This window comes from Metopolophium dirhodum, chromosome 6 (assembly GCF_019925205.1).
Source record: "Metopolophium dirhodum isolate CAU chromosome 6, ASM1992520v1, whole genome shotgun sequence".
Taxonomy (NCBI): domain Eukaryota; kingdom Metazoa; phylum Arthropoda; class Insecta; order Hemiptera; family Aphididae; genus Metopolophium; species Metopolophium dirhodum.
Window position 1 is genome coordinate 24,256,760 of NC_083565.1, and position 20,173 is coordinate 24,276,932.

The following is a 20,173-nucleotide window of genomic DNA, read 5'->3' on the forward strand; positions in this document are numbered from 1 at the left end:
TAGAGAATACCTTGAAAGTTTAGGTTTAATGGGATCGGTGGCAGACAGTAGTTGTTTAAGTCAAAACATACCAATTTTTTGTCCACCATACTGATCGACCTAGTTATGCGATAATAGTTTTTAAAACTGATTTGAATTCGTTATTATGTCTATTTAAGATTTAGTTCACTTCTCTCAATTCTCTCCCCCCCCCCCCCCCCCCCCAACAAACTATAAATTTGGTTTGAATATTTTGAAATTTCAGAATTTTCAAACGTTGATTATTCGGAACTTAAATCAGAAATCTTAAAATATGGACTGACCGATTTCGAAGTAGGGCATTATAACGAATTCAGATCAGTTTTCTGAAATATTATCGCATTATTAGGTCGATTAGTAGGATGGACAACAATTATATACAAATGAGCATAAATTGTGTACCGTTATTATAGCGTTTGGGATTTGGGGGGGGGGGGGCTAAAGCCTTACTTTGATAATATTGAATAAGCTTAAAACAAAATGTAGGAAATGTTTGGGGGGCTATGGACATTTGGGAGGGCTTAGCCTCTAAAGCCCCTCCCCCCTATTTGCGCCTATGCGAAGTGGTGACTTATATGCATGTGAGTGCGGGAGCGCTACGCTATTTCTTTTACACACACACTAATGATCACTTACTACGCATACATTTACAAGAACCGCATGAAAGCGATTTGAAAATTGCCTATTTTGAACTCCTTAAAAACTGGATATACGTCAATAGATAGCTGATAATTGATAGCGCGACAATTCATAGCGGTAAATTAATTGCACGTAAATTGATCGCGAGCGACTTTTCATAGTAAGACAATTTGTAGTGCCGTATAGAATTCAATAAAAATAATAATAAAATAAATTATCTAAAAAAATATACTAATAGTAAAAGTATTACAAGTCGCAATTAAAACTAAACAATATTTATGTTGCCTAAAAAAAGTATAATATACTGGATAGTGGATAATATATGGATATCATAATACAATATTTATGTTGCCTAAAATTAATTATACCTGTAGCTGGAAATTATGTGCTATGCCTCTTAGATAGTCTTCAATTGTTCTATTTTCATAATCTAAACAAATTTTTTTGATTTTAGCACTTCGATCTTTATACATTTTTTTTGATGGCGGTTCCATCCCAGCAACATATTGCTCTATTTTCATTCTATTTACTTGCTCCTCTTTTTGCAATGCATTTATGAACTTCCATATTGTTGGGTGAGATGAGAAGTTTAACATTGCAGAAAAACAATTGTGCCACCCTTCTACGGAGTTATTTGTTCGGGGTAAATCAGCAGACACTAAAGAATAGCAGTTCCATATATTTATTGGAAAATTAGGTTCTCTTCTTTTTTTTATTTCTGTGTAAGCGACCAATCCAATTTCAAAATTATGAATAAATGGCTACATTCTCTAATTGGTTCCATAATTTCAGATGTGACATACCTATTATATTATTGTCAAGTTATACTTCAGCAAGGTAGATATGAATTTCAGGTATTGTGTCATCGCTGCGTCTTAATGAAATCTTAAAAATTCTTATAGAAGCATTATAAAATATTATTTTAGGACCAATTTTTAAAATTTTAATATATGAAATAAGAATATTGTTTTTTGAAACACCACGGTAAAAAGAAAAAAAGTATTTAGCATTCTGGATGAAAATACAAAAAAAAATAACTTTGAAAGTAATTAAAATACGCTTGTCAAGAAATATTTGAAAAGTATTCGAATACTTAACAAAACTGGATACTAAAATAATTTTAAAATTGATAAAAAATGTAATATAGTATAAATAGGTACCCAATTTTCATTTACTATGTTTTTTTCCGTCATTGAAAGATTCTGGGTACACCACTGAACCCATAACCTGATATTGATATAATTTTCGAAATTAATTACTGTATAAGTAATTATTAAGGTTATTATTTTATTAACATTTAACCTTATATAATTCACTATATTACACTGGCTAGTAGTTATATGAACGGTATATAATATTATTTAATAATTTATTTAAAATGCTAATACTAACTAAAAAAATAAATAAAATATTTATAATAATATGACTACTATTATATTGCGTGTTAATATTAAGAAGGACATATAGGTAGGTAATACTGTATAATTGAAAATCAGAAAATTTTACGATTATTTAATGTCATGATAATATAATAGCGCAGTGTTTAATAAATTCATAATATATTAAAATCAACGTGCTGCAACTACGTCTTGTTTGTTACAGCAACTTGAACATTTATTTAAAATATTAACATTTAACGTATAGCTATATTGTTTTTTTGTTCTATTTATTTCAATTTTTCAATTTAAGTATGATACAATTCTTTTTTTCATATCAATTAAAAAATATCAAAAATACAGTCACAAATATTTTTTATGAGTGTCTGAAAATTACATTTTGACGAAATTGGATATATTTTACTCAAAATTATTTCACTATTTGTTTTAAAAAAAAACATTTGAATTTGAGTGGGGACGTGAAACTTTTACGTATATTATTATACTTAAATATATATAATAGGTATATTATACATGGTGATATTTTCAAAATATATAGACTTATTTTAAGCCATTTATACCTCGAACCTATAGATACTAGTTGTCAATTTATTTTTTAACAAAAACAAATAAAACATTTGAGTCTAAAAATGGTCAGCAGGTATATCATATAATACCTACAGAACAATTGGAAAGTTACAAAATGTATGTTTGGTAAGAATTATAATTGTTTTGAATTATCGGAGAAAAAAAAGTGAAAAAACATAAGTTACGGCACGATATTGTAGGATATAATAGTTTTAAAATATTTATAACTACGCCGTACACAGGAGTTAAAATATTAGAATATGTAGGATAAATGATTTCTTGTTAAACAAGTTTGAAATTTATGTTTATAATAATTTATATTATGCAAATCGTTTATCAGTGGTTTTTCAAAAAAAAAAACACTTCGTAAGAATCTCGATTTCTTTTAATGCACCTATATATAGAAACCTCGTTCAATTTAACGGTTATAAAATGTTTTAGACAGTTTTTAATTTTCTTTGGTAAAATTATTATGTCTTAAACACTCGTGTATAATATAATATTAATATTAGGTATATACCTATATGTAATAAATTATTGGTGAGAGTTTTAATAGTTAACTCAGCACTGCGCAATACTTTTAAAATTAGGTATAGCAATAAAAAAAACAAAATTGATTATCTATATTATGAAAAATATATTGTATTGTAAAATGAAAAGTTTTTTCGTGGTTTCCTCTTACGGTCATTACCTATATATATACGCATAATATGATGATTTCGTATGAAAACTTGAAAAACCCATAAAGTATCTTAAGTTCTTTGAATGTACTTATACAATATTAGTACTTGGTATGCATACATTACAAATTTTCTACCGGTAACGGCGGTAACTGCAGCAGAGTAAGAACAAATAAATTATCGGACCATAGGTACTCGTTTTATACCCCAAAAAATTATCCCATACGAGGAAACGTCTAAACATCTATACATATAAAAAATGTTCAAACAATATGAATGCAATGCACCCCAAAACTACTCAACCGATTTTGATAAGATTATATGTACAATGTGTGTGATTCGGTCCGACTTAAAATATAGGATGGTCGTTATCTCGATAAGTCGCCCTCAATAATTTTATCGTACATTTATAAGAGAGGATTTTAAGATTTACGATTGAAATTTTCATTTTTAAATGGTTGCTACTGGCCAACAGAGTACTTACAGTGTTGTTATAATATTGGTAATTGTTTTAAGAATATTTAACGCATTATTATTATTATTATCATTCATAAAAATGATTTCCTAAAGTACCTACCTACATCTATTAAGAAGTTGGCGTTTTTAACGGGAAAGTGCGGGAGTGCGCAGAGTCAGCTAGGTAGTAGGTATACATATAATATTATAATGTCTTAACTTCCGCGGTTTATCTAATCCTCTAACGTCACATAACCTATATATTAATATACACTATAATATTGTAATATTATTACCGTTTTTGGTAGTAAAAATACTTACGTTGCCTGTTATCGGACGGCATCGCGCAAAGCTCCTGCTGTGCCTTTGCGGCCGCACTCTAGTGTCGTATAGACGAGACTGGTCCGTTCAACGGCGTTCTCGACGACGAACCGTCATCGCAGCCGAAACACGCGATTGAGATAACCGCGGTATAGATTATGTTAACGTTTTACAGTTGTATATTAATTATTATTATGTGTCTACCGCCGTGGACCGCGGTGGTGGTCATAAAATAATAATTAATAGGTATACGACCGGCAGCAGCCGTGTATATAATTGTACACGATATTAATAAATAAGCTATCCGGAATATTATTATATACTCTCTGCGCGTTGCAATTATTCGCATGTTATTATAGCGTACCTACTTATGTAATACGTATTGAGATTGCACCGCGACGTGAACTACAGACACGCACGGATCACGTCGTTCTGACGTCATCGGTAGTATAGTTATGGGTACACCTCGGACGAGAGGTGTCAAAGGGCTAGGAAGCTAGTATGATGTTTGTTGAACGTGTCCTGCACTTCACAGCTGCAATGACGTACAGCCAGTGGCGTTTTGGGCCGGGGCGCTGCCCCCCCCCTACCTCCGCGCCGGGGCAGACCCGATATTTTTGGTCCAGAGTGCAAAATGATTTAGGCGCCCTTGTATTTTCTTTTTAACTTACTAAAAATAGGAAATTAGTTACTGTAAACATGCATCACAATAATTTAAATTTAAATTTTAGATAGGACCGGACAGTCGTATAATCGGGACCTGCAGGATCATAAATACGAATGAGGGCTAGGAGTATGCTACTTGGTTTATAGAGCCCTGGATCAGTCGGCCCCTGCCCACAAGTACATCGGAGGGCAGTGGTACCAATATTGCTCTAGGTCATTACCCGGGTCGATGGATCAATTTCGCTAAATATAGCAGCCTAATATTGAGTCATGAGTTCATGACATTAAAATAATTAAGAAAATAATTTTTTTTCATTAAACAAAGGATTGACTATAGTTAATTTCTAACATTTTAAGTACATAAGAATGTAAGTTACATTAGTTACTAATGTTATTGTTTTAAATACATTAGTATAAGTAATAAAATAATTATTATCTTTTTTTTATTAGCTTCTATAGTACCTATATCAGACTTCATAATAAATTAGCATCACTATTTATAATAACTTAATTACTGTGTTCACGGGGCCTCGAGCTCATGTAGGCTACAGAATCCTTTACTAATCCCGGAAAAAGATTAAAAAGGCGGTGCTATCAAGACCTACAACCTAGCTAATGCCCAAATTGTATTTATAATATTATTGTAAATAATATAATATAATATCATGTTATAATTGCTTATAAATAACCGACAATAAAGATCCTTCACTGGGAGGCTTCTTATTAATCCGTTATTTTTCCCAAGCCATAATATCATTAATTTTTTTTACATAATACAATAATTATATTGTTCTATATATCGTAACATATCATAGATTATATTATGACAAAAAAGTAGGTAGGTATATGTAATCAAAATTTTAATACATGAATATTTCAATGGTTATCATATGCAGGTACCTACCTATAGCTAAAAGGAAATTAATAATTACCTTACCATTTAAAAATCAAAAATGTTTCTGTTAATTTTTTAAATTATACGAATTACAACACCTATAATTGGCTACCTATTACTATCATAATATTATTATTATTTATCAAGTACAATACAAATAAATACTCGGCGGGTAACTCAAATGACAAGTGGCATACCTGCATTTTTCAGAGTACCTACCTATATTTTAGTCTATAATGTTATTATAGACCATTGGGTTTTCCTTAAGAAAATTGAAATTACATCAGGAAAATCACTTCGGTAGTTCGGCAATAGGTGATAATTTAATAAAGTTACAGCGAAAATTTATTGGATGCGCAGTAAATTTATTATAAACGCAGTTCGCTTTTTGTATACGATTATAGGTACGCAAATCATTAGTATTTGTTTAACGCCAGCTAATAACTACGTGGGCATTATATATAGTTGATGTCTTAAATAATTTGCATGTTGCGTGATGTTATTCTAACCAATAAAAAAGTAGAGGAAAGTAGGTAACCTCTCTGCTGAACAGCTGAACGGTAGGTATAGGTGTCGATATAGTGCACCTCGTCATTGAGTATGTACACCCAAGCATTGGCGTATACATAATTTTTGTATGGTGGGGGATCAGAAAAAATGTACACCTAGGTACCTGCACATTAAAAGAATAAACAACAAAATATAGGTAATATATAATTGTAATATACAATAGTGTCTATAAGTATTTAACTTTAAGCTTAAATAATTTAAGTACAAAATTATTATTATTACGTATAGTACATCTATAATATACTATACTATTATATGTAAAATATTTTGAAGACCCCAATTTTTGAGCCTAGCGAAAATTTTTTGTTTTTTGTAATAACTAGATATAGTATATAATAATACATAATATATTGGTCGGCTGAAAATTGTTTAGCCTATACCTAATACCTAGCTAGTGTAAATACCTTTCAAAAAGTTGAAATGACGACCCTGAATTAAACAATTATAGTACTTACACAAATTATTTCATTTTTTTTTTAATATTTCCTTGTAACTGGCTGTACTAAGAACACTTTTTTATAAAACTTAAAGGCTTATGGGAGGGATCTGACCCCCCCCCCCATCACCCCTTGTATACGCCACTGTACCTATGTTAATATAATGAGAGTTTGTGTTAAACTCGAATTCAATGATAAACCACCATTTCAGATGAAATACGATTGTGAGCGAAGACGGTTTGTCGGCTATTATTATATGACTATAATATATTATAATAGATAATAGGTATATAATATTTTTATATAAATATTATATGAATATTTCCTTTAAAGCAGTGGCGTATTTTCAGGGAAGGGAGGGGTGGATGTCCCGGGTCTCCACCCCCTCCCCAGAAGAAAAAATTGTCCAAAAGTCATAAATGACTTGATACGTGTATAGGTACAGAGATAGAGAACATTAATTTATATTAATATGTGTTTTTAATGTTTGTATAAATAAACTTGGGCTTAACTTTTGGCTATTTTTCGGTCACGTCGTCCGACGAGAAGACGAAGATCAGTGGTGTATTGGTACGGGTACGCGGGTATACGCCGTATACCCATCAGAAGATTTTCGATTTTCGGCGTATACCCAATGTAAAATCTTATTTTACGGGTATACGCTTCCAAAATAACCAGAAAACCAAATGAGATTTAAAATTTATTTAATAGTTCATATAGGAAAAAAACGTTATTCGTATTAATACATGTATGTATTAATGAATTATTTATCAATTGAAGTAGGTATTGAATATAAGTTATATAACAATATGCGTTGTGTTTAATGTATTTTAAGACTTTAAGTTCAGTTTAGTAAACCCAATATTGAATTCAAAAAATCTTTGTGGTAAATTCTATAGATTGTACCTAAAATAATAATGTTATTATTATTTTAATTTTTTTGACATTCGAGTTGATTTTGTTTTATTTTCTATTGTTACATTATACAAAAATTAATAAAATAATGTTAAAAACTATGTACTAATTGAACTGCAATAACGTTATATAATATATACGATGATATAATTTGATCGTTTAGGTTACATACATATTTTATTGGTGCGTCGTGCGTATACCCATAAATATATTTACCAATACACCACTGACGAAGATGATAACGACCTTATATTATACTAAAATAATAAGCCTATTGTAACGCCGTCTATTATAGCAGTAAGCATAGTAAGCACTAGGAAGTCCGCAGCGTTTGTTTGACCGTCTGCAGTGCGTAATAATATTTTCAGTTTGTTATCGACGGCATCGACATACATTTCGACATATTATATTATATCGTAGTCACGATTGTTTATAGGGAAAATTGAACGGTTTAGCGATGTTATCGGCAGATAAAAACTACCTAGGTAGGTACAATAATACCAGAAAAAATTTATATTGATAAACTTGCAAAAAAATAAGATGTTAACCTTTTTTATTATAAAAAAAACTCTTAATTTGTATTTATAATAATAGTGGAATAATATAACTATTAATTGATAACTCATATGTTATGTATTTTATTTAGTACCATAATAAACTTACTTATTTTGTAGACCCCCCCCCCCCACAAAAAAATCGAAAATACACCACTGGCGTATTAAAGTACCTACCTAATTTATTTTACTATTATGGCAGCGGTACCTAACTATACGTGGGGTGAATTATTTTTCACTGAAATTCAAATTGCATTTAAAAATGTCATAATATTGTCATTGTTTGTAAACAAAATTACAAAATATAATATTATACCTATAAGCACTTACCTATATACTTTAAAGGTTTCCAGTTTCCGACACGAATATTTTTTTACAACAAAATAACTAATATCATACGTTATTATTCATCCGAATTTGACCTTCAAATACTTATAAAAAAAAATGCGAGCATAATATTTTGAATTGGCTATAACAACAACTTACTATAAGGGGCATCACTAACGCTATTATTTAAGGAGCGGCATTTAGGCAATTTCTAATCTCGTCTTAGCCGTCCGGTATCTATGTGTTAGTTGTAAATGATTTTTGTGAGAGTGAAATTCAATGCAGGCATAGGCGGCATTTGGGGGGAGGGGACATTTTTTTTTGTCAAAATTGGACAACGTGAACTAATTTTAATTTTATTAAAACTTAGGGTATTTTTAGCTAAAATTGATGGCAGTAGCGAGGGAGTTAAGACTTCAAACTTTTTGACTAGGCTCAAATACTTTAATCGGTATCTTAAGGAGAAAAAAAATCGAAATTGCTAAATGTTAATAAATAGCTCAAAAGGAATCAAAATATTTTGAAAACGATACCACGAATAGGAAATGCTAATATGTATAAACACTTGGTGAAAATTTCAAGGACCCACGATGGTTATTCGTTTTTGTATTGCAAAAAGTATGACAATTATTTGTTGAAAATCGTTATTTCACTGACGAAAAATATTTATGGAATTACGCTCAATTTTATTTTGTAATTCCAGTAATAACAACTTATGAGGAACCTTGTAATAACATTTTTAAGGTTATCAGCCATCAAACATTATTTATCGATATTTTTAGAAAAAAAAATCAAGACGATCTGGAAGAAGATTGCGGTCATATACATTTTGTTACGTAACCAAGGTTAGCAAACAAATGTTTTTCGGTACCTATTAAAATTAAAAAAAAAATTATTTTAAAAAGTATTGAGTATTTAAATTTTGACCTTCCAAAAGCCCCAACTAGATCCGATATGCTCTTCTCGAAAATTAGGATGTTTATATTTTACATGTAATAATCTAATGTATTATGAATATAGTATAGGTATACCTACCTATGTAATAAGTAATAGTGCTAACTTTAAACTCAAATTGAAATATTTATAGACACGCTATTGTACATAATTATCTATATTTTGTTATATTTTATTTTTTTAGTGTACGTAGGTTTAAATTTTCTTTCTGAAAATATTTTGAAAATGAACACGATTAGAAAATGTTAATTTAACTAAAATATAGTGAAAACTAACGTTTCTTCAAACTATTAAGAAACCACATTTAAAGTTGATTGAATATTGATCCATTTTTACTAGGTACTGCAAAATTGCGGTGAAACTGAAATATTGTCTTGTCTCACAGCCAAAAAAGTTAGATCCGCTGCACCTTTCCATACTATACTACAAAATCATGGTCAAGTGAATCATAAAATATATAATTTCGTGTCTTTGTTGATGCTGACTTGAACTCAGACCATAGACGTGGAAAAGATTTGTGGTGCATCGAAATGGGGTAACAAAAACAGTTGTGGAACAGCCATACCTTTTTAGTACCATATTAAATTATGAAGTGATCAAAGAATACTTCCAAAGATCCATATTTTTTATTACATTTAAAAATAAATGTACATCCCGACATTCGTGTAATGGACTCCACTAAAGTTATTATATTTTTTAAATTTAAATTATTTATTTTAGATAAATTATATTTTAACATAGGTACATAAACTACAGTTATTATATTATAGTTTATCAAGTTATATTATATATTTTTTTTTTATTCAATTAAAAGTTATGCATATAACTTAATGAGTATATAATTATTGGTACACTGATCACACAATATTATCTTAATGGTACAGTATCAGTGGCGTAATTAGAAATTGGTTAAAGGGGGGGGGGGGGTATAAGTTTTAAGCAAACATGAATGGCCATTCACCAATACTTTGATCAAAATGTTAGCAGTAAAAGAAAGTTTTGGGGGAGGTATATCCACCTAATTACCCCCTTAGACAGTATTAATTTGGCTGGGTAATAATATACCAGTATCTAGATTATAAATCACTTAACGCTCATAAATAACAGTTGTAACACCCTCTAATAACAATTTTTAGTCGTTAATTAGTTTAGGAGATTTATAAACTACAAAATATTATATTATTTTAAAATCATAATGTTGTATTTGTGTACAAAAATAGCATAGGTATAACACATTGAATATAATACATTTATTTTATCCTTAATGGATATAATGTTTAATTTTCAATCACCTCAAATTAAAATTGAACATAATACATCATAATATAATTTTGCAATTACAAATATTTCAATTTAACTGTGATATAAGCTAATAAATTGTACAAATAATTGGTGTTTATTATACTTAAAACTTTTATTTCAATTTATTCCTAAAATGTATGAGTAATACAAAATGTTAATTTATGTTGTGAAATAAAAATTGCTTAATAAGTCAAGATTATTTTTTTTATAAAAACTAAAAATCTATTTAAGCAAACAAAAATACTGCGGAATGAATGATAACGTAAAATAAAAAATCAGTTATCGTTATTGTATATCAAACAAAATGTAATCATAACCTAACCTGTATAACAATATACTGAATTAATCTAAATATCTAAAAAATAAATACACTATTAAGTTAAAGAAATTTAAAAGGATTATTATATTATATCATAAACTTAAAAAAATAAATATATATAATATTAACACTATATAAACATATTTATTTCTTTGTTAACAAGTCAACAGATCCATTAAAAAAAATAGTAATGATGATAAAAATAATAAAAAATTATAATAACAATATTTTCCTAAATAAATTTAAATGCTTTAATTAAAATTGTATAACAATTAATTTGATACTAAACAGTAAACAATAATAAAAATATAAAATTAGTGACATTATTCGGATAGGTATGTATATAACAAACAATAATAACTAAAAACATAATAAATAATAATACTTTGTTATTTCTTGGATGATGTATAAGATAACATGATTTTATCACATACATGTTTATTTTCTCTAAGAGATTCAAAGGATAATGAAATTTACTTATCGATTCCTAGGTTTTTTTTTTTGTTCCAGAAAGCTTTTATTTTTTTAATGGATCAAGACTTTCTAATGAAAAATCTTCAGTGCTCATTGATAAACCTCGACTGAAACCATCCTAAAACAAAATTTTAATCATTATAAGTTTCTCAATCATATAGATTCTAAGAATATTGTATTTATTTTTTTACATAAGTTTAATTATTACCTTCATTTCTTTAATTCTTTTGTCCAACAATCCAATGTCACTTTCAATACCATTTTGTACACTTTGCCCAAAATCGTCCATACCAAATGGATCACTTGCGGACGTTCTTGGCTGACCAGCTGGTCTTGGAGTTGCTTTAAACGGACTTAGGCCAAATATGTCATCAGCATTTTGAGAACGGCGTCCTGTATCTCTAGCAGGTTTTGGAGGAGGAGCCACTACAAAAACAAAAAAAAGCTGAATAAAAAAAAAAGAGAAGGCTAATTCATCCAGGCAAGAGATGTTGTGTAATACGTACATAATGGAGGCGATATAGGAGAGGTAGCACTATTATTGTTCGTCCTTGGTTCAAAATTGTTTTCCATTTCATTTAACAAAAGACCTTCAAGTCGTGTGCCAACACTAGGAGATGGTTTTGTCTCACTAGGGGATGAACTAAAATAAAACTCCAGTAAAAAATTTGTACAAATACAGTAACAATTGTATTATTAAGCCATTGTAGAATTTAACCAAAAAAAGAGTTACAATTTGTTATTACAAATAATTGATTAAGTTTATAATTCTGTGTGCTCAAGAAAGCAAAACATTTCATATTTTAATGTTTAGGAATTAAAAAAAAACAATAAGACCAATTTTTAAAATGTATTCAAAATTTTTTTAATTTATGCAGGGATTAAAAATGCTTTTATTTAATTAAGTTTGTTTTATTTTATCGTATGACTTTCATTTTATTTAGATATTGGCTCCCCAGAAAATAATAAAAAACATTTTTGTTTGACACTGGCCAAAAATTAAAATTTTAAATAAACAATATTTAATAATAAAACAACTTAATTTTTTTTATTAAAACCTAATAAGAATATTCAATTGAACATAATTTTAGTAACTCCTGTATTTATAAACTTAATTATTTGATTTTGAAATGGCCAATGTCCTGGCTACAGATAATACGTCTTACGTGGTCTATGTCGACATAGGCCCGGCAGAATATACTTTTATCAATAATTGCCGAAGTGGCCAATGTCAAATCTAATTTGGTCATACTGCATCAGACATAGGCCATTTTAACACAAGTAACATAATCAAATTTTAATGACATCTGTCAAATAATCTCAAATTCTTCTTAATGTGACATTGACCTGTCTTGCACCAAGCCACAGAATCAAACCTAATAAAGCAATAATTTACGCATACTATTACATTATACTTCTTTATTATAAGTGAAATGTATTTTATACTAAAAATTATAAATAATATTATTTAGTCAAAATATTTTATGTTATTTGTGACAATTACCAAAAATTGAGTTATACAAAAAGCCTAAAAACTTAATTAATACAAAATAATAAATCACTAAATGAACTCTAGAATAAATATATTAACTTTTAAGTATGTTGAATGTACTACTAATTTATCATAAAGACATTTTCTATGATATGGAACCCTACTAGTTGCCACATTTGTACAGTACAGTCAAAATGGAATAAATGGAATGTAAAATACAGAACATAATCCATGGTAAAATTAAGAGATGAGGTCATTACAAGAATTGCTAGATCAATCATTGAACCATTATAATTTATCATCAATAGACTTAATAATAGAACTATTCAAAATATTATAAATAAACATGTTTATAAAAATTATATAAAAACACTAACCTAAAATGATCACCATTGTTATTAACACTTCTTGGAGGTACAGGTGGTGCCGCCGTTCCAGGTTGAGGAGAGCTATTGCCATTGGTCAGGTTGATGAGGGTGGACAAATTACCATTGTTCACATCATTTACTTGCATCATATCACTGATACCATTTTGACGCATGTATTGTTCAACATCAATCTAAATATATAAAATGTTTAAATAAAAAGTTCTTGCTAGGAATATTGTTTTATTACCTTTCCACTAAGTGCATCAGATAGCCTTTGGCGCAAAACGCTATTCTCATTTTCCAATTCTTTAACACGTTGTTGCAAAACCATAACTTTACGTTGAACTTCCATGTCTAAGAAACGTCTAAGAAAGGGAAAAACAAACTAATTTGTAGGTTTTTATCATGTTTATTTATTTAATGGTATCATTTAATAAATCATATTAGACCGTCAGTGTTAGTATTTCTCAATTAAAATCATAATTAAAATATTATAGTCAATTTATTTATCGAAATATATTATATAATTCTATGTACAATAATTATAAACATTTTTATAAAAAAATAAATATTATGATCTAAGACTTAATATACAATTAAATTTAATGGGAATCAGTGTCACATTTTAATAGCCTTTTTAATGATAAACAATTGGTGGATCTTAATCGTCTAGGTTCACTTAAATCTGTTGTTCTAAATTGTGAACATCCTACGACTTCGGAATCAGATCCTAGTGCCAAAGTAGGTTCAACAGCGTGCGGTTGATTTTGATTAACCCATCGTTCCAAAATGGATTCGCCTTGTTCATTCTTTTCTTTATTCATTTCATCATATTCAACCTTACAAATATCGGCTACACCTTGGAAGATTTCTGGGCCAAAATTATCCCAATTTAATTCTATCCTTGTTTTATCTCGTTGTATTTCACTATTAATTTCCATAATTGGACAGTCAATGTCTGCATCGCTAAAGTAATCTGACATTTCATTGTCTGAATAACGTTTGAACTCCACCATTTCATATTGTTTTTGTTCAATTATATTATAATCCAAAGATGCCCATCGATCATCATCATTTGTGTAACGATCTAAAACAATCCTTCCACCTCTACCATATCGTGGCCTACATAAACCTAAAGATTTATGATTTTTATTTTTTTGTATATAAACTGGTTGAAAACCAAATGTAGGGTCCACAGGTTCTGGAGAATTAAGAGGGGCCAGGTAAGAACAATGCTTGTTTCGACGGAAAGACCATTTACCACCACCATCGTCCACATTTTGGGATTTATGTGGAGGAGAGTACATTTCTTCATCAGAACTTAAATGGTCCACATCATATGACTTATGCTTCCTTTTTCTATAGTGTCTTTTTTCTCTTTTGGCATCTTGGTATTTAGCATTTGCAGAACTTTTTTTCATATCACATTGTTTCCACATAGCAGACATATAATGATTAGTTGAGATTGGCGTAAATGCATGTCGTACAGTTTTCACTAATTCTACATCCTTATAAATATTTCCATTAAAGTCGCGTAAATCAAATCGTTTTTGGTATGTATCAAGAGTTAGTTGAACTAATTGTTTCTTAAGTGTTTCTCTGTGTTGTATAGTTCCAATTAAATCAAATGCTCTAGCCAAGTTTCTACGTAATTTTAACATTTTTTCATAAGACGCTTCATCATTTTTCCTATTTTTCCTTGTTTGAATTTTATCACGCCTTTTTCTAAATGCTACGTATGAATCATTAGGAGGAGCACCAGCTATAGGTTCAGTGCGTACAGCAGGAGATAAAGTGTGACCTACACGTACTCTCTTCCTCAACCAATAATCATAAATTAATAAGATGGTATCTTCGTCATCTTTAGTCAGTGCCTTAGCATCGGATAAATCAATAATATTGTAAGTGCTATGCTTTTCCCATTTGTCAACAAGCTCTTCAAGTTTATCAGCTGTAATACTATTCGATCTACCAGTCGTATTTAACCATTCTAAATCTTCTGAGTCATAATCATATTCAGGAACATCTTGTTCCATTGTGAATGGTGTTATGTGTATTAGTTGTTTCGGAGGGTGGCAATCTGGAGGATATGTTTGATCATGCCATTTTAAGTCATTATTTATTAATTTAGCTACTTCAGGTGTGGGTATAACACTTCCTGCGACCATGGCACGTTGTAAATGATGTTCAGATTCTTCTTCTTTTTCCATACCACTGGGCATTTGGGGGACAGCGCGCTTTAATTCCATACACTCGTGCAGGTCAGGCAAATCATCAGACATATAGATTGGTAGAGGTTTTGAAACATCCAACTGCCGAGCTCTGAAAGTCGGCTTGTTCGTCGGCTTGCTGGGCCACCTACCACAATAACAATCCGACATTACTATTTTCCTTTAAAAAAACTTTTTTACTTTACAGGGTGATCAATATGCATAGCCCAAAAATAATTGTTATAGAAATTAAGCAGCAAAATATAAACTATAATTTTCATTAGGTAACATTTGACGGAAATGTACAATATTACGTTTCTACAGAAACTGATTATTTTAACTTCTTAGAATAAACAATAATATAATAATTAGACAATCCATTATTAATATTCATAATATGACATTAATTTGTCTTATGGAACTTGACCACCCTGCAATATCTAATCTACTAGGCACACAGTATTTTTCTTTTATTCTTTCTACTAATTAAATAATTCTAAAAGGCACGACTTCAGAAGGCTAGGCAGAGTTCGGCATTTGAATGTTTTCAACCGTGCAGATAATTAAATGTTATTAATTATTACACACTATTGTTAGTTATAAAAAAAACTCATGCAACAACTACATTAAACTAATGTTAGTCGCTATTATGTTGACAGCTGACAAACAAAATCATAAAAGTAAAGAAAAATTCTAATAAACAAAATATTTATACCTAAATCATTATACTATTCTATTACAAATTCACATACTAAGTTTTTATGTTTCATAAAAATAAATTAACAAGGAAATACATTAAGATAACAAACTAACAAAGAGACTTTAAAGTTTGCGATTTGATAAATGCCTAATATAAGTTTCTAGTAATATAATAGTTAAACATTTTAGATTATCAAACAGCGTTAACATTTTTACTAATAGATTAATAAAAGAAGAAAGATAAGAAAATAAAACATTTGACTGGTTGAATTTTTTAGTAGACATTAGTTTCATTTAAGGATACATTTATAAATGATAATTTGTCCGCAAAAATTAAAATTCTATATCAATTAATATAGAATCATGTAGTAATAGAAAATGATTTTATCTTTAAATATTTGTTTTAAATAATAATATGATTAGCATAGGCATGTAATCAGGTGGTTAAGAGTATGCAACTGCAGTCTATAGCTCTGGAAAGAAGGAAGACTTGATTTATGGTTTGAATTTAATTTGTTTTCGTAATAAAAAGTGATTATAGGTAGACTGAATCAATAATGCAACTAAATAGACACCTCCTAATCATATAGGTTAAAATTTTAGCAAATAGTCGAAGATAATAAAGACCAAGAAAATAATTATTCTTGCTCTTGAGCTAAATGATAACATACTTGTATGCAAGATCAAAAGCTTGTCCAATGCTGAGAGTGATCTCTTCAGCTAACTTGTCACTCATAAACACAAAACAAGTGTGTCGTTCAGATTCATTTGAGTCTTTTACAATAAAGCTGAAAAACTGTTTGTCCACCTTATCATCAGCACAGTAAGAAATTCTGTGCAACGGATATTGATGCATTATTACCTATAGGAAAAACAATAGGTATTTATACCAAATGAACTCAAAGACCAATAACAATAGTAATTCTACTTTTGTTTTTGGATCTTGCAGTGCAACGCCTTCAACACTTATTGTAAGCTCAACTTTCGGTACTTTAGAACCTTCGGCTTTCCGGACTTGTTGATTAAATTTTAACTTTTGAATAGACTCTTTGATCACTTTAAAACCTTTTGGTTGGTCTACATCGACATTTCCCAGAAACTGTAAATCAATAATTACTTCGTAAATTTACTGCTAGAGAACAATGCAATTTTAACACCTTGTTCATACCTTAACGATGTACGCAATATGACCTTTTTGTAAAGCTTCAGGAGGATGTATCCAATTTCGATTTTCTTAAAAAAATAATATTATTATAAACATGTGTATTATTGTAAAATATAACTAATTAACTTACCTCCTCCTCCTTTGGCTGATTTGTTGGTGGAGTTTTGAGTCCATTTTAAAAGATTTCCTGTGTTCCTCATTTTTGAAGAAAATGCTTCTGAAATTGTGAAGAAAAAACTAGTTAATTTATAATTAAGTGGGTATTATAGGTAAATTATTAAACGTGTGTTAATATTGGTAGTAACATATTGCAATGATATTTCAAATATTCACTCTATGAGTGTATAAATATTTCTTTAATTAATTTCATCCTACAATTTGGGTCAATAACATGTACCTAAACGTAAAAGATATTAGTATCGTCACTAGCCGATAAATCTCACTGCCACCAATGTCGAGAGTATAATTTCTAAAAGGAGGTGCAGTAGCGAAGCTTGTAACACAACAAACAACGATTAGGAGTCTTGACTGAATCGATAGAGCTCGGAAGGATTCAACGAACGTGGGTAGCGATCAGTTATCATCGGAGACTGAAAAAAAACGATGGGCTCCACAGACTCGTCGGGTGGGTGTGGAAATCTATAGTCTGAAATTCCACCTAAGTACCGTCGGTTTAACACCCAAACGAACAGTACCCACCTATGAGTAAACAAAGGCAGCCTAAGTCGAGTAAGTCAGACGAGTTCGTTCGGTTCAAACTTCTCGCGAGCGTTCGGGGTGATAAGACGACGACGTACGAGGCGTATAACAATAACAATAACAACGACGGGCGAGTACCTATAACAAAGGAAACCCGCGACCGAAGGGTCTGAGACGGAAACCGAAGTAACAATATTAACAACAACAACAACAATAATACAATATGTCTTGCTTACGTATCGAGACGGGGCCGAAGCGGTTAACTTGAAAACCTGTTGGCTTCTTTTTAATATCGTAAAATTACGTGTGGCAGGGCACTTTTTATCGCTCTGGTACGCGCGCGCGTACGTTGCAGTCGGACGGCGTTCGTGTTTCGACGACAAAGGTCCAGGCGGCGGCGGCACTAGTGTCTGCGCGCGTTTACGCTAACGTCACGGCGGCGGGACAACGGCGTTCGGACGGCGAGAAGGACGAGCACGAAAACGCCATTTTGATAGGTACTGCTGACGGGGCGGCGGGGTTCGCGGGGCGGCGCGGCGGTCGGCGATAGTGAATGCTTGTGCACGAAAAACGGGAATTTCAAAAACAGGCGTGGCCTTCCGCGTTGAGTCACAGCCGCGCGGACTAGCGACCCTGGAATCTTATAACGTCTTTGGCCCGACGTGTGAACCGCGCCCGCGAAAACCGATTTCGGATAAGCCGTATGTTACGCCGTCACGCCGCCACACAGATGTAATATTATAAACATACGTATCTGTAATATTCACGAGAGCATGCGCGATGCATACGTATGCTGACACATTTATAAATATTTAATTAGAAAAAAAAAAATAGGTAGTTTAAACTTAAAATAATGAACGGTCATTGAGAATACAGGTAATATCCACATATATATAAACATATGTTTATATACCTGTGCGACTGTGCGCCGCCAGCGTCTTCGCCCATAACAATAATAGGTACAACGCGTCCTGCAGTATAGCCATTGCACTTGCAATAAAATATCGTTAGTGGTCGAATAATAATATTGTCCGTGTATAGTATAGGATAATGATATTTTTTTTATTTTATTCAGATAATAATAAACGACGCCCGTAATGGGCACAGACGCATACAACATAAGACTCAACAGTTATGAATCGTTCGAATATAATAAACGAACTGACCTCATTTCATGAGATAACAAAGGTAGTATTATTATTTGTGAATAAAGGAGTAGGTGTAAACATTTTAATCTGGTCGAGTTACCATCGAGGAAGTTAAAAATATCAATATGTCTTAATGCGTTTCCTGTACAGTTGGCATTTGGTTAATCGGAGCAGAAAACCCGTAATTACTTGTGTATATAGAATGTTCGAGACACCCGCGAGTCTTATAACGTTAGAGACACACAAAGGTATAGGTACCTACTGTTGGCTCGGTATAGTTCTGCACAGTCACGTCATATTATATTGTTGAAGATTTACGATTTTATTGCCTCCAGATATTATGTTTTGCACGATCTTTGAAAAAAACGAATTCGCCCTCCATCATTCGTCGTCATCGTAAATTGCGGTAAAAAATATCTCGACGTCTACGTCCGTCGTCTGCTCGATAATAATCGAAAGTAATACATTTTTGTATTTTTTACTAAATACCAAAACGGTTTTCGTATGAATTGCAGTAATATTATATCGGTTTTATAGTGGACTTCAATACTTCGTACAATAGTGTTATAGCAATACCTAAAATTAGTGGCGTACATTTTCATCAAGTAGAACTGTTTATAATTGATAATTATATTTTATTCAACATGTAGATTATTGTATTAGGTATCTATAGGTATATTTATATTTTATTAAAAAATTGATAGTCGTGTTGTTTATATACATATATATATATATAGACTATGAACCCCGCCCCCGCAGAATTTTTTTTCGTGTACCTACTTACGCGCCCGATTTTAATCGTAGTTTATATTCACAGTCATTTAATTCCTAATTAAATAATTAACATTTAACTAACATACCAACCGCACACCCTCAAAAATGAATTATGTTAAGAAAAATA

General features: G+C 30.7%; 2 protein-coding genes across 3 annotated transcripts in view; both read right to left on the reverse strand.

Annotated features, from left to right (window-relative positions):
• The window catches only part of LOC132946883 (putative inorganic phosphate cotransporter), an 18,923-nt gene extending 14,576 nt beyond the window's left edge, over nt 1-4,347 (reverse strand). Inside the window, exon 1 of the mRNA XM_061016991.1 lies at nt 4,079-4,347. Coding sequence (XP_060872974.1) covers nt 4,079-4,100 — 22 coding nt within the window. The 5' untranslated portion in view covers nt 4,101-4,347. The remainder of the gene's footprint in view (nt 1-4,078) is intronic.
• A 6,858-nt stretch (nt 4,348-11,205) lies between these two features.
• LOC132946477 (PTB domain-containing engulfment adapter protein 1-like) lies at nt 11,206-18,701 on the reverse strand. Of its 2 annotated transcripts, XM_061016491.1 has the most exons (10): nt 18,361-18,687; nt 17,556-17,642; nt 17,429-17,493; nt 17,189-17,359; nt 16,932-17,122; nt 13,599-13,716; nt 13,361-13,542; nt 11,998-12,134; nt 11,700-11,917; nt 11,206-11,609 (listed from the first exon to the last, which is right to left on the reverse strand). In XM_061016491.1, exons 2-10 carry the CDS (start codon nt 17,623-17,625, stop codon nt 11,535-11,537), a joined length of 1,227 nt encoding a protein of 408 aa, XP_060872474.1. In that variant the 5' UTR covers nt 17,626-17,642; nt 18,361-18,687; the 3' UTR covers nt 11,206-11,534. The 2 variants fall into 2 exon arrangements, with proteins under 2 accessions (XP_060872474.1, XP_060872473.1); XM_061016490.1 differs by lacking the exons at nt 11,206-11,609; nt 11,700-11,917; nt 11,998-12,134; nt 13,361-13,542; nt 13,599-13,716 and adding an exon at nt 13,835-15,709 and having other exon boundaries at nt 18,361-18,701.
• Nucleotides 18,702-20,173: the final 1,472 nt, after the last annotated feature.

What these genes read in the sequence shown, in the direction of transcription:
- LOC132946477 (XM_061016490.1), bottom strand. Translation starts at nt 17,625, where the DNA reads ATGAGGAACACAGGAAATCTTTTAAAATGGACTCAAAACTCCACCAAC. An exon ending in TGCAAGATCCAAAAACAAAA is followed by an intron (nt 17,123 to 17,188) that starts GTAGAATTACTA and finishes TTTTTCCTATAG; the next exon opens with GTAATAATGCATCAATATCC. An exon ending in GCTTTTGATCTTGCATACAA is followed by an intron (nt 15,710 to 16,931) that starts GTATGTTATCAT and finishes TTATTGTGGTAG; the next exon opens with GTGGCCCAGCAAGCCGACGA.